Source organism: Mus caroli, chromosome 4, assembly GCF_900094665.2.
Source record: "Mus caroli chromosome 4, CAROLI_EIJ_v1.1, whole genome shotgun sequence".
NCBI lineage: Eukaryota > Metazoa > Chordata > Mammalia > Rodentia > Muridae > Mus > Mus caroli.
Genome location: NC_034573.1, coordinates 60,010,833 through 60,026,704, shown reverse-complemented (window position 1 = coordinate 60,026,704; position 15,872 = coordinate 60,010,833). Strand labels below are relative to the sequence as shown.

The window sequence follows — 15,872 nt, the reverse complement described above, 5'->3', positions numbered from 1 at the left end:
AGTCACAGATGTTTGTGAGCCACCTCATGGGTGCTAGGAATTAAACATCAGTCTTATAAAGAACTGCCAGTTCTTGAAACCACTAAACCATCTTTCCAGCCCTTATTGTTATCTTTTTAAAAAGGTTTTCTTTTTATTTTTCATCTATTCTATTATATATCAAATTCAAGCCACAGTTTGGAGTTTTTATTTATTCTTCACTCACACATATATTCAACCACACCTCCCTCCACACTTCCCAGTTTTCCTCCTCACTTCCCCTTTTCCTCAGATCAGGTCTGCCAGGAATATCACCCAAACATGGCATAACAAGTTTTAATATGACTAGCCTCAATCAAGGCTAGATGGGCAATCCAGTAAGAGCAAAAGAGTATCAGTACAGACAGAAGAACCCGAGAAACTCTTTCCTCTGTCAAGAGTTCTGTAAGAGAACTTTATATGCCCCAATATGGGGGAATGCCAGGGCCAAAAGAATGGGAATGGGTGGGTAGGGAAGTGGGGGGCGCTATGGGGGACTTTTGGGATAGCATTGGAAATGTAATTGAGGAAAATATGTAATAAAAATATTAAAAATCAAAAAAAAAAGAGTTCTGTAAGAGTATCAAGGCTTTTACTTACATACGCGGTTTACATTATACTTCTACTAGATAGGCTGGAGAGCAAGTAATCTTACTGAAACTCAGTTTCCACTTTGAAAATAAGTTCTTTAATACTGCAGAAGGGAGGTGGGAATCAGAGGAGGTTTGAGGATGAATAACAAAAATTATCCTTTGCAGTTTACAAGGAGTGTTCTCTGTGTTCTGAGGCATGTGGAAGGATGGATAAGTGCGATTATCTTCCTAAGCTGATTAGAGTTTTGGGGAGTTACTATTGAAAACCTCAGAGGAGAAGCTGGGAGGAGTAGAAAACATGTTCCTATGATAGGATGCTGGAAAAGGCCTGCTAAGCTACAGTGCTTAACAAGTGGATTCATTGCTTGCATAAAGACTTTCCCAAAGTGAGTATACCTGTGCACAACACACACACACACACACACACACACACACACACACACACAGGTCCATGTTAGTCTAGTTAGAAGTATTTTGGAGATACAGAGATTCAACTACAACTACAAATCCCACTTCCTACTTTGCATCACACTATTCAGATAAGAAGGGCTGCTGATGTTGCCACTGGATGCTGTGGACATTAAATGAGATATTTGTTCATGTCCTATCCATGCCAGCACAGAGCCTGAAGGAATAGACTCTAGAGTCTCTTTTCAGATTTGAATGGTAGTATGCACCTGGATGTATCATATCACTTAACTCTCCTGTGCCTTCATGTTCTTATCCATGACAACGAGAAGTAAAGTAGTGGGGTGATGACAGCAGCTAGCATGTGTTAAAGACTTAGCCCAGTGTCCTGCAGAACGACATCACTATGTGATGTTAACTTTTCTTATTACATTAGAATTATCTAATACCTTTACTGTCACCTCTACTAGCCTGTCTCAGGGAGGGAATTCTGTCTGAATCACGTATACCATTTAAATTCACTATTTAGAGCAGAGCTGATCACTTTTCTTGCTAAAGAAGGAAAGGGAAAAATTGTAAGTAAAGGAGGTAGAGTCCCAGGTAGGAAGGGCATGGAATCAGAGTTTCACTATAATGGGAATGGCTCTAAGGGACAACAGAAGGTCTGTTATAGTGCTGGGGCCCTGCAATATTTCCCTTTTCTCTGTTACCCTAACACAGCAGATAGTAGGAAGTGGTTCCTCCTGGCCCTTGAAGTGTCTTCATCAAACATCTTCAATTCTCTCCAGATGATAAATCAGTAGATGAAAAAGTCCTCCTTTTCTCCCACCATCTTTTTCTTTTTCTTTTTCTTTTTCTTTTTCTTTTTCTTTTTCTTTTTCTTTTTCTTTTTCTTTTTCTTTTTCTTTTTCTTTTTCTTTTTCTNCTTTTTCTTTTTCTTTTTCTTTTTCTTTTTCTTTTTCTTTTTCTTTTTCTTTTTCTTTTTCTTTTTCTTTTTCTTTTTCTTTTTCTTTTTCTTTTTCTTCTTTTTCTTTTTCTTCTTTTTCTTTTTCTTCTTTTTCTTTTTCTTTTTCTTTTTCTTTTTCTTTTTCTTTTTCTTTTTCTTTTTCTTTTGTCTTTATGGCAGTAAAAGTATTTTGGTGATAACTTTCAAAGCTCTGCTAGTCAGAGGACTTTTGTTGTTCAGCTACTTCCAGAATTCCACAGGGTCCCTACCGGCTCCTTCTCAAAGCTTTCTGATGGGCTAGTTCATTTGGTAGAGCTGGGATCTCCAACTGCCTCCAAGCCCTGCTGGTGTTTTTAGTTGAATTGACAAGATGTCCTCTCAGGTCATGTGTAATGACACATCTGGTAGCAAAGATCAGTTGAGGCTAGCCTTGTGACTTTTCATTCATGAAAATGCTATCTTAGATAGCTTAGTGGTAGATCATTTCAACAGCATGCATGAGACCCAGGGTTCCATCCCCACCAATCCCAAAAAGACAGTAAAAAGAAAATGCTCTATTAGTGAGTGGGTAGAGGAGCAGGGGAGGGGGAGGGTACAAGGGACTTTTGGGATAGCATTTGAAATGTAAATGAAGAAAATATCTAATAAAAATTTTTAAAAAGAAAATGCTCTGTTAGGATGGGAACAGGAGAATAAGTGTCTGTCCTTCATATTTATTTATTGTCTGATACACTGAAATATAGTCCTATCCCCCATAGCTGAAATGCACAGCTTCAATAATTGCTAATTTACTTCTCTTTTCTGAAACTTAGTTGCTTCATCTGTAAAGCAGACATGATGATAGCACCCTCATATGAGGCCAATGACTTTTGAAAGGGTATATTTGGCTTATACATCCACTTTGTAGTTCAGCTTGGAGAGAAACCCTGACAGGAACTCAAACAGCCAGAGCATGGAGACAGGAGCTGATTCAGAGGCCATGGAGGGATGTTGATTTCTGGCTTGTTTACACGGCTTGCTCAGCCTGCTTTCTTACAGAACTCAGGAATATCAACCCAGAGATAATATCACCTACAATGGACTAGGTCTTTTTCTATCAATCTCTAACTAAGAAAATACCCTACAGACTTGCCTGCAGCTCAGTCTTACAGACACATTATCTTAATTGAGGTTCCCTCCTCTCAGATGACTCTAATATACATCAAGTTGTTATAAAATTATTCAGTACAGAGGCCAATTTGAATACCAGAGATCCCATATTTAGAACAAGAACCTGAGCCCTAAAGCATAACTCTCCTAATTTGCACCTAGGTTCATTCCAGCAATTAGCTTTGACCCAGCACATCCTTGTTTCTTTACTTCGTTGAGGTCCTTGCTTAACTCTCAGCATAGCCTAGAATTATCTGAAAGGATATTCTCACTTTAGGAATTGTCTTTAACAGATTCATTGTCTACAGATGTGTACCTACATGATTGTCTTGATTGTTAAGTGATGTAGTAGGACTCAGCCTACTGTGGGTGGTCCCATCCCATAAGCCAGTGATACTAGAATGTATGAAGAAGCTATCTGAGACTGACCAAGACAGCAAATGGGCCAGGAAGCAACATCCCTCCATAGTTTTGTTTCAAATTCCTTCATGGATTCCTGGCCCAACATTTCTCAGTAATGTACTGCAACCTGTAAGGTGAAATAAATCCTTTCCTTTGCTGAGTTGTCAAAGAGTTTGATCACAGACATGGAAATCAAACTAGAATAATTATCTAGATTGTTAATTACATCTCCCTCAAGACTATATCCCCATGAGGATGTCATGCTGCTATGTATACAAATTTTGCAGCAACAGTGCTGGAATGAATGAAAGTATAATACCATGCTGTGAACAGCGTATCTGCAAGTTTAATGCCAGTGTAGTGAATGCCATTTCAAATCCCTACCCAAGGAAATTACAGAGTGAAATCCTTTAGTGAATTGAATAACATTTTCCTCTAATCTATGCTTTTTCTTCTCCTCAGGTAGAACTTTCAAAAAGGTAATGGGTGGCATGGTGTTTGATTCAAAAGATTCAAAAGATTTATAGGGCAGAGTAGCCTCCCTCTTCCCTCATTCTCCAGTCACTCTATTCTCCACCCAGAAAAGCTACTTTTACCAGACTCTTGAGTCTCCCTGGAGATAGATAGTCTATTATTTGTACAACTGAAGTCTAATTCTTAAAAAAAAAATTCTTTACCCCTGCCCACCCACACAATGGTTTGGATCTCTGTCCCCCTTGATTCTTCACTAGGTATAGAATTCTTCAGTGTCTTAATCTACATTTTTCAACAGCTTCTCTTTTTCAAAAAGGTAAAACCACAAAACCTCTGAAAGTAGTACCAGGCATGATGCATTTAATCTCAGCACTTGGGAGGCAGAAGAAGGGGATCAAGATTTGAAGGCTAGAATCTGCCTAGTAAAAAGAGCACACCTCAAAGCCCTGACTTGACTCAGCTACTCACTCACTCACGCTCACTTCCTAACAACAAAACAAAAAGTGAACAAATACAAATCACAACAACACAAAGATTAAGAATAGTAACTCCTGCACTTTCCCCTTCTAAGTTAAAGATTGCTAGTGTTTGGGCATTGTTCTTTGAGGAATCAGCTCTTCATAGCCTACAAATCATAGTTTTCTCTCCTGCATGGTCCTCTGAATCCATCTCTGTAGTCTTTCTTGTATTCATTCCCCATTCCAATCCACTCTGTACCTGTCCCTCTCCCATCCTGTACATGTTCTTCTGGGTCATCTCAGCATCTCCTGCTTCTCACCCAGCCTGGCACACAATTCACTACCTGGGTGCCTAAAGTATCCTTTCTGGTTCAAACATATAATCAATCCATTTTCTTTCTCTGGGAACTTCTGTGACAATTAAAGAAATAGCCCCACCCCATCACCCTTTAGTAGTGCACTCAAGTCTCTCATTGTGTGATGAGCACCTCATTGATAGTCAGTCCTGGGTTTGAAGCTGTCTGTATACGCCCACCTCCTTGACCTCAAAAAGGCTTCACAAGGCAGCTCCTGGAAACTCCTTTTCCTTCTATCTTTCTTTTTTTTTTTTAAGCCAAAGCCCCATCTATCTTTCAAACCATGCTTTAAATCTTCACTCCACCATAAAGCTTTCCTAAGTCCTCCATGTTAAAATGAATTGCTCTTCCCCATATTCCTAGCATCTCGTTGTGCGGAAAACATAGGCCATGAATTAGGTTTAAGACTCCTAAGGATCCCATTTGTCCCCCTGACTAGCTTATGATACCCTGGCTGGTAAGGGCCGAGAGGCATTTATCTTTGTGTCTGTGTGTGTGGCTTTAAGCCTGGCATATCCTGTGGTTGAAATGAATCTGAAATTAAATTGCCTGGAGAAGTTTATTTTTAGAGTTAATCTCATCACATGTAGCAATAGTAGGTTTCCATTATTTAGTGCACACTGTGGACCTCTATTTTTACATGTCATATTTCTTCAAAGCAAAACCAGGAAGTTAAGAGTTACTGCCCTTGTTTTAGAAACAGCTGAGAGCTCAAAAAGGTGAAATGGCACCTCAAGGTCACATACCTTGGAAGCTTCTGAACCATCATTAGAACCCAGATCTGCCTCACTGCCAATCCCAACTATTTCCATTCATCATGTAGACTCCTGTGTCACTAGGGATCATCAGGAGAAGCCCAAGGATACAGCTGTGGGTCCTCAGGATGGCTGAGGGGTTTAACAAGTTTCTGCAGTACTTTAAGGCTGACGGATTGATGGTGCTTCTCTGCAGGGGGAATCAGCTTTGGGAGAACCAAGGGGACATCAGGCTCAGAAGCAGATGACGAAACACAGCTGACCTTCTACACAGAGCAGTACCGCAGTCGCCGCCGCAGCAAAGGTAATCAAGTCCCTGAGATGTTTCCAAAACTGCCCTGCGTATTTACAAAGTTCAGGGAACAGAATGTATGATAAGTGGCAATGTAAATCTGTTTCCACACATTTTGCATCCCCAGAACTGACAACACAGCTGACCTTTTAATCTTTCCCGTTCCGTTCCTTATTCCCTGCCCTACATCATTCCCCAAAACAATTAGAGCCATTTTCCCTTAAATGTATGTATAGTGAAATTTCAGTATAGGAAATGAAATAACTAATCATATTGAAAGGAAACTAGTGCTAAAATTAAATCCTTTTTAAGTTAGATGTGTGAGGAGTAATTCTGACCATGGGTGGAGGGCAGTTCTTAACACGATCTAGCAGTTTAACTTTGCATTCCTTAGGGGTGAAAATGTAAAGGGAAATCAAGTGAAAAATGTTTAGATTCTGGGGGATAGAATTAAACGTTTGTCCATGATATTATGTTTCCCTGAATCTCAGTGTTCTGTCCTTGATCCTTGTCAGGGAGGCATTTTTGACCACTAAAGAGTGCCTTCAACATTTATTCATCACAATGACAGTCAGTGTAAGGGATATCAAAATGCTGGAGCAAGAATCATCATAGGGCCGTACCTGCAGCTGAAGATCATAGTTCTTTTATGATTTGGTAGGATATACAAGAAAGCACTCTATTACTGGAGAACATATAAGTAATACCTCCTCTCTTACCTAAGGCTGGGGAATTAGCAAATGTGAAGTGGTATTTGTATAAGAGACCCTGGGGTATAAACATATACTAAATGCCAAGGGATAGTACACTTGACAAGCTTTGACCACTCAGTGAAAGGGAGGTTCAATATCACAGGTAAGGCAAGTCTGTCACCTTGCACTGACTGTCACTTTGAGAACTATGGTTAATTATTAATATTGGTGGGTTATGGACAGGTCAAAATTTCTACTACAGAGAAAGGAGCTAAAGCTTGATCCAGGAACATTTGTTCATGATGGGCCTTTCATAGTAATGTCATGAATTACATATCTTTGGATCCATTTTGCCCTTGGGCAAGTTATTTACATTACTTCATCTGTAGAATGGGCCTTGTAATGGCTACAACTACCATTTAGAGTCGGATATTGATTTTTATCACATTATATATATAAAAAATCATCACAGTAAGGGGAAAATGGAGGTGAACATTTTTAATGTCACTTCGGTTATTATTGCTTTGACTCCCTACCCATGGTACCTATTATGAAAAACAGGCTCCATATAGGAAGCACTCCTGTTGACTCATCCCCTAGGAAGAATTTTCAGCCTCTACAGCCTTCAAATAATAGGTCCTGCTTCTCAGTCCATCCCATGCATGGCTTTCTGGGATCTATTGTATTGAAGATATAGAGGCTGGTGATCAATGATACCTGACCTGTCTCCTCCTCCCTCAGTACACAGCCAAAATTAGAAGCTTGGAATAGTGGGTTTCCTCAGCAGGACTGGGCTATTTATAGCTAATTGGAAAAGCATCAATCATTGAGCATACAGCCTATAAATTGGAGTTAAACTTAAAAAAAAAAAAAAAAAAAAGGCAAGCAACAGGACCTGAGATAAAAGACATGGCCTACAGCCCCTGACACTCCCAAAGGCCTGTCTGTGTTCTTAGGATATGTGAGGAACAGAGCTGTGGCATCCTCTTCCTCCTTCCCAAGCCCTGCTTGCCAAAGCAGTGCCAAAGCCACTTCCTCCTTCTCTGCTGCCACTTGTTACCCACCAATAACACAGTCATCTTCCTGCATTTCTGGTTTCTGCTGCACATATCTTTTCACTGCAGTGTGCTGTATTGATATCTGCCCACTTCTTTCATCTGGTTCTTTTCTTCTCTTACCCTTCTCTTTATCTACTGCCACATTCTCTTCCTTCTTTTCTTATCTTTCTTCTCACTCTCTCTTATTTCCTCCTCTTCTTTATTTCCTGCTTTTTACTCCAGCCATTTCCTAGTTACTCTTTCTGTTCTCCCCTCCTTGTATACATACCACATACATACATACATACATACATACATTTTACCCCAGCCAATGCTATAAGCAGCAACCACATGAAGACAAAGCCTAGGAAACGTTTTAAGCTTTTTAACCAAGTGGAGGTTGTACTATATAAAAATGTGAAACTACTTGACAATGAAAAACGAAAAGGAGAAAGATACAGTGACGGAGAGAGCCAAATGAGGAGAGAAGTTCATATTAGACCTTGAGCATACTTCCCTCCATTTGTGCTGGATCAAAAACAGGTGACCCTGCTGTTCATGGTGCATTGTTGATTATTCACTTGACCTTGCTGAGGCTGTCCCTCTTGTTGCTATTTCTGATGCTTCTACTGCTGATCTTTTGATGAAGACATGAAGTTGATCAGGTCATAGCAAAGCCTCTGCTCCAGCCAAGTGCACTTAGAGCTGAATGTCCAGGTCTTCGGATGCTACAGTTCTCCACACAAGCGCCAAGGCCCCTCCTGTTCTTCTTAGACTAAGCAAAGAAGTTGATGAGTCTGCAGCATTCACAGTATTATCAGAGAAAATACACAGTTCAAAAGTGAACCAAGGGAGGTCTAGGAGTCCTCTGAGCTACAAGAATAAAAGAACACGGTATTAAGAACTTGGGTTTTGGGCTTCTTGAGTTCAAATTCCAGCCCAGACACTTACTGGTGTCATGCTAACATGTGTCTTGTGCATATCTGTGCATTATTTCCCTGAACTATAAAATAAGGAAATGATATAAGACTAACCAGTCTAGAAGAGTGTCCTAAAGATCCAAATTAATTAATATCTATAAAGAATTTAAGCAGATGGTAGGATGAAGTAAAGACATTGAAACAGGGTTAAACTACCAAGGAAGGACCAATATGGAATCAGGGGTGTCAGGAATCTCACATCAATTGCCAAGTCACTATTAGACATTAGTGAAGATTCACCTGCCCAGGTTTCCATTTTCTGGGACATAGAACAGTAGTGGGAAAGGCAGGAGCTGGTCCTATCTTCTCTTGGAGCTCCCCTCTCTCTGTTTTATGCATTAGTGAATGTTTTAAACATGCTTGCTTCAGGCTCTGTCTCATTTGAATCTTTTTGCCCAAGGTTTTCCCATTTACTGTTTCTCAAGGGTATGTGCCAGGACCACAGTTATGGCTTCATCCACCTAGGTGGACTGTGCTTCTCCCGTTCCTTTTCCTCAATATCCCAGTATTCTCCCTAGTTCTGTGGCTACTATCCAAGCTCCTCCTCAGCAAATGCAGTGAGTCAGCTGCTCCCTGAGGTCTGCCCAGCAGTATGTGAGCCACTCTGGCTTGGTAGCAAAAGCTGAAGTATAAGGAAGTCAAGGAAAAAGAGATTAAAAATACCAGGAAAGGCAAATCCCCATGCTGTAGGAAACAGCTCTTGTAGCATTTGGGATTCCATATTAGCTCACTGTGCCCTCTTTGTATCCATTTAAAAATAAAACCTGTGCTGTCTTTTCCAAATCCAGAAGCATGTGACATTTGACTAGTGCCATCTTTGAAGTGCCCAGAAAAAACCCAAAACACACACACACAAAAAATATCTTTGGGGTACTTTGAGGACAACAGGACCAGTGGGTTCCAGTGGTTGGCTTCTTATTGCATTTAGGATTTTTTTTTTTTAAATTGACCTCTAACCCATCTCCAAGCCCCAAATAGTGATTTATTTTTTTGTTGTTTGTTTGTTTGTTTGTTCTCTTTTCGAACAGATTTCCCAAGACTTGTTGCTCAATTGTCATACAATATCTCTGCACAATGTTCACACACAAGCCTCTCCTATAATGTTCTCCTCTGCTCTGATTGCTGTCACTCACTCTGACATCACCACTTTAATGGCATCTTTTACAAAGCCATCCTACACCACAGAGAGTTTCCCTGTCTTATTCTTTAGCAGATTCTGTGATCTTCCCACTTTACAGATGCCATCACCATAATATTTTGACATTTACTCAGGTGTTTAGAGTAAGTTTATGTTCTCCATAGTCTTGGAGATTTCATGATGATATGAACAGAGGGTCCAACCTGCTGCCCCTAGCAGCAAAAGCAAGCATGGGCTACAGTGGACCAATCAAGTGAATGGGTGACGTGCAAGTGAATGAGAGAGATAGTACAGTGGATGGTGTGATTATGAGTTGTGCATAGTGGCCGCTACTTCCCTGTATGCTTTTCTTATTTATATTCCACTCCTATTTCTGACAAGTGGGTATCCTCTTCCCTTCCTTTCTCTTCCTGCTTTTGGTGAGTGAAATTGAAATCATAACCCTCCCTCATTTCCATGTCATTTCATCAGAGAGAGCCATGCCTAAGTTTAGTAGGATCATGTGAGTATTGATACTGAAATAGACATTGGACTCATTAAACATGTGCTCTTTAAACAAGTTGCTATCTGAGTGGCTGTACTGAGGTTTGAAACTTTGTGATAGAACAGTGTACACCTGAGGCTTATGTCTGAAGGAGGACCAAGAAATAAGAGGAGAGGGACATAGCACTCTCTGTTACCATTTCCCATGAGAAACATGGAACTGCTCTTCAATTCAGCCATACCCAAGTGGAAGTTTGGATATCAAATCATCTCTCTGGGTTTGGATTAGTTTTAACTTCTGGACACTTCCCTTTATCTGAAATTACACTATTAAAATATCACTCACACTGTGAACTGGTTCATGAATATAAAGCACCCAGAGGTGTTCAATAAATAATGTATTGTTTTCACATTGTTACGTTCATTTAAAAGAGTCTCTGCTTCCAACTAAAAGGACGACAACAACAACAGCATCTCACTTTTCCCATTTGGTTCTATGGGAAAAAAGATATTTGTAAGACTGTTTTGGAAAGATGACTTGGTGGCCAGGTAGACTTCGTTACAAGGTCGAAAAGTGTGAGGGATGAAGAAATGTAGATAGTGACAAAGAGACAAGGAGAGATGATTGTGCAGTGTGTGTGTGTGTGTGTGTGTGTGTGTGTGTGTGTGTGTGTGTGTGTTGTAGCATTTCCTATATATAGGATCAACAACACCTTATGCTGTAAATGTCCAGTTCATAAACATGTTCAGCCTTGCAGACTGTACGTCCTGTTAGAACTACTCACCTTCATTGACATTCCATAAGGATGCCCATAGACTACATATAAATGAACACATGTAAACAAATGTGCTCTGGTAAGGCTTTATTTTCCATAGTACGCTGATCCAAATTTATCTGCAGGCCATAGTTATCTCACTGCTACCCTAAACCTATATCTAACAAGTTGTCTGACCTGTACATCTGGTTCAGAAAGCAGGTTGGAAATTTCACAGTGCTTGGTAAAATGAATCCGACCTCATATTATAAGACTGCGCTGTCAAAAGACTCTGTTTGATAAGCAAACAGTGCTGTGTTTGGTCAAGTAAATAACCATTGGAGATAAAAGTTGTTTGAGGCTTACCATTGTCGTGGTTGTCTACAGAATTAGCTAATGACAGAGATGAAATGATAGGCTGACACGGGGTAGGAATGTTGCCTTATTAGCTGGAAATGGTCTTGCATAAAGCAAGGGATACTAGACTAGAGTGAGATGTGTGCCTAAGTCACTACCTCACCATTGGCAAGTTTAGTGTCTTCCTGGAAGTCTACATCCTCCAATGCCTCTGTTTTCTTGTTAATCATTCATGGATTTTGATATTGTTTCATCAAGTCTGAATTTCATGCGCAATCTAATAACTTTGTTTATTGACAGTTGCAGGTTAAATATGATGCTGGCCCATGTGGGGAATGAAGACTGAGCTCCATCTCCAGAATTGTTATAAGCTCCTGGGGAGCTGGGTTACAGCTCACATTGGAAGTGATGTTGATCAAAATAAGCTAGCGTATAATTGAAGATCTAAGTGAAAAGTGCAGATGTGTGGCAAGCCCAAGGCATAATGCTGTGCAGGAGACATAGTGGTCCTGACTAGGTTGCTGAATTCTTCCAGTACTGGGACTCCCAGTTCACCTCTGTGCTGTGTGACCTTAACTAAACCCCTCTCCTTCTCTAACCATATTCTCATTTGCTGTATATTCAGTTGCTTCTAGAGATCTGGTCCTTCTGAGTACCCATCTGATGCCCATTTTCTAAGCATTGCTAATTAGTTCAACAGAGGAAAGTAGGGCACGAATCACTCTGTTTAACTTTATTTTTTCAAGTTTTTGGGTGCTTGTTTTAATTTGGTAACTCTTTTATATTTTAGATTTATCTGTTTTATTTGTATGAGTTTTGCCTGCATGTATGTAAGTATACTACATGAATGTCTGGTGCCTGTGTGGGTCAGAAGAGGGCGTAAAAATCCCTTCAAATGGAGTTATACAGATGGTTGTGTATCACTCTCTGGGTGGCAGCCCCACAATCAGATGATTCTTATACTGGGGTTTTTCTCTTTTGAATTATAAGGAAAGCTTTGTATGAAAATGCATTGATATGTGATATTTCCCTTATGTCCCCATAAAATAAAAACTTAAATACAGTTGTATATGAACACACACACACACACACATTTACTCTCATACACTCACAAATACACCATGAGTTTAGTCCTGTTTCAGAGGAAAAGGACAGATGACAGATAATGGAAACTTTAAGCCTAAGCCGTTTCTGAAGATAAAGGCTCTGGAGATTGGAGAAAGTCTAAAGTGTTCTCAAGTCTAAAGTCTAAGGTGAGAAGCCATAAGGAGCATGTTCCCCCAAATAAAAGTGAAGTATTTAAAAAGAGAAGCATCCACAGAATTGTACCTGCCCCAGTGTAAAGTCTGGTAATCCCTGGTGTTTAGGTATGAAGGAGGAAGAGAGGTACCAGAGGCATACAGTACCAGTCCATGTCTATCTGAATGCTGAGAAATAAGAAAATGAATGCCATGCCTTGACATCGGGAAAGTCCTTGACCCTGTCCTCTACCTTCACTAATAAGTGATTTTAGGGTTTTGTTCAGTTCAAAAGACAATTCATGCAAATAATTCACTATACACACAGGAACTAAGGTTTCAAGAAGGAAAGCAGTTCTTCCAAGGTTAAAAATAGCATCCTTAAATGACAAAAGCAAATGAGATGAAATGCTAATAGGTGGAGTAAGGCAGTGACATATGGATGTTCTTAACTCTTCTCTTCCTTGCTACAGTTCCATAAGTTTGAAATTATTTCCAGACAAAACACTCATTGCTTTTAGGATGTGCATAGACTTCAGAATTAGCAGGTGCAGGTTTCAGTTCTTGCTCTGCCAGACTGGAGCTGCTTTGCCCTTTCCTTCTGTGCCTGCAGCCACTGTGATTAACAGAGAGCAAGTTAGTTGGATCTCTGCTCGTCCTCAGACTATTGTGAGGATTAACCACGCAAAGGGAATTATCAGTCAAGGCTGTTGTGTGACCAGTTCAGCAAGAGGTAGGTCAGCAGGCCATATCAGTACATCAGACCCATACCATTCATGGTATCTTTCTAGTGCACTGGCCTACAAAGTGCTCTTGTTTCTAGAAGAGGAAAAAAAAGCAGACATTTTCAGTGTGATGATGAATCTGGTTGCCCTGGTCTCCTGGGAATATTGTGGTACAGCTTTAACTGCACTGTCCTCTGCCTTTTGTCTAAAGATAGCTTTTACCACATACACAGCCCTCTGCATGCTGGCAGCTGTACTCATAGGACCTGCTACTCAGGAAGAGTAAACACTGCAGACATATTGATTTGTACTTAATCAGCCTTCAAAGAATCTGTTGCCACAATGACCTGAGAGGGATGGTCAGGCTCTGGAGGGCAGGCATACTGTCAGTGTAGTGGAAATCTGAGCCTGCTTCTCTCAGCCCATTAGATCTCCTTGAAGAAAACATGACCTGGAGGCTCTAGACTGCCAGCTAGAGCTCCAGTGGATAAAGAAAACAGCATCTTCATGGTGTGCGCTAACTGACCTAGAGTATGGGGGTTGGTCCAGTGAAGATCAGGTTCTCAGCACTAAGTAGAAAGTGAGTTATAGACTGAGGTTCCCAGGAAAGAAGGGAAAAAGAATCAGAGGGAGGAATAGGCAACTGACTTATCCACTTCCTGGAAGTCTTAAGCCTTATATGCTAATCCTGAGTATCATTTCATTTAGTTAGGGGAGTCGGAGCCTCAGCTTCTTTTCCATCAAACAGCAGGTAGAACTTGATGCTACCTAAGTCCTCTGACATGCTGCTCTGAATGTGCATGATAGAAATGGGATCAGAAAGACAGAAGAAAAAAGGCCAGAGCAGGCGAAGCCACACGTGCGTGATGTATTCTGCACTTCTTGTGCTTGTCTATTCCTTTCTTAATAAATTATCTCATGTGTATCTCAGCAATATAATTTTACTGATGAGAAATAGAATCTTAAGAAAGTTCTTGTATGTGATATTATCATGAGGTAAGGGAAACATGACAATGAGCAGGAATGGCCAGGTCATTCTATGGATGCATGAGAGAAGTCATGTACAATGCTTGTGAATAGAGGTCAGTCTTGCCTAGCATGCAGCAGAGACCCTGGGCTCTATTCTCAGTACCATATAAACTGGGTATAGTACCACATAACCACATACCTCTAATCTTAGGGTTTGAGAGTTGGGGGTGGTAGGCAGATCAGAACTTTTCCTTTTTAATATTTTTTGTTTGTTTTAGAATTTTATCCATAAGTTCTGTATTTATATCATTCTATACTCCTCTCTCCCAACCTCCACCAAAAGGAACTCTTCCTATATCCCTATTCTTGCCTCAAATTTGTGACCTGGTCTCTAGTATTATTATATATGCAAGTACACACGCGTGCACACACACACACACACACACACACACACACCCTCCTGCATCCATATAATATAGATACATTGGTTTAGGGATGACAACTGGGAATTAAATAAAGTATCAAATAACTTGTACCTGGAGAAAACTTCCTTCTTTCTCTCAGGAGCTTTAATTGCATATAGATGCATTATCTATGTCTGGGACCTTGAGAAACTAACCCCTTCCCCATCCGCATGTCCACTGCTATTGTAATTTATGAAAGTCTGCTTCATCAGCTACACTATTGCAGTTTCATGGGTGTAGCTTCCCTGCCCTATCTCGAATATACTGTCTGGCAGTAAAAATCCTTGCCCCAAGCCCCAGCTTTTATAATCTTTTTGCCCAATTTCTGCAATGTTTCTTGAGACTTAGATGTAAAACTTGTGTTTATAGATATATAAATAGGAACCAGGTGTCCCACTGTCATTAAGATCATCCTCAGATAAGGGTCATGTCAGTTTCAAATGAAACTGTCTCAAAAGAAAGAGCCAATTACAGTACTTGGTGCAGGTCGTTGCCCTTAGGAAAGAGGAAGTGAATCAACATGTTTATGGTATTGCAAGAAGCCTAAGGAACCTGAAACTATTATGGTATTATTGAGAACTTCTTTGTGCCAGCTCTATAACTGTTTGCTAGAGAGGTAGCTCCAGGAAGGGGCTGGAATCACAAGTAAGTGTCATAAGATCTAGATTTAGCCAGCATCAAGAGGTAAGTTTTCCTGAAGGAAAATGATAGCCCCATTGGACCAAATCCCTCAGAGTACAACCAACAGTGTGGATCCTGGTGAGTGATCTGGCAGGAAACACATGTCAAGAGTAACCTCTGAGGCTATGCTAGAGCCAGATGGATGCAGTCCCTGGGAGACAACTGTGTGTATTCACATGGAAAGTGTACATTTTTCACTTCTGAACAACTTTTGCAGTAAGATGAAATGAAAGCTTGTGGTGGTTTGAATGAGACAATCCCAATAGGCTTACATATTTGGATACTTGGTCCCCAGGTGTTGAAACCTCTTAGGACAGATTAGGAGGCATGACCTTGTTGTAGAAGGCATTGTCATTGGGTTTCAAAAGTTTGAACCATTTTCTTTTTCTTTCTTTTCTTTCTTTCTTTTCTTTCTTTCTTTTCTTTCTTTCTTTCTTTCTTTCTTTCTTTCTTTCTTTCTTTCTTCCTTCCTTCCTTCCTTCCTTCCTTCCTTCCTTCCTTT

At 40.3% G+C, this 15,872-nt stretch overlaps 1 protein-coding gene across 4 annotated transcripts in view; it reads left to right on the top strand.

Moving 5' to 3' along the window:
• Positions 1–15,872, top strand: part of Astn2 (astrotactin 2) — a 955,818-nt gene that overhangs the window by 304,002 nt on the left and 635,944 nt on the right. For all 4 annotated transcript variants that reach the window (XM_021160105.1, XM_021160104.1, XM_029476272.1 and 1 more), the window contains one exon: positions 5,756–5,863. In XM_021160105.1, coding sequence (XP_021015764.1) covers positions 5,756–5,863 — 108 coding nt within the window. The remainder of the gene's footprint in view (positions 1–5,755; positions 5,864–15,872) is intronic.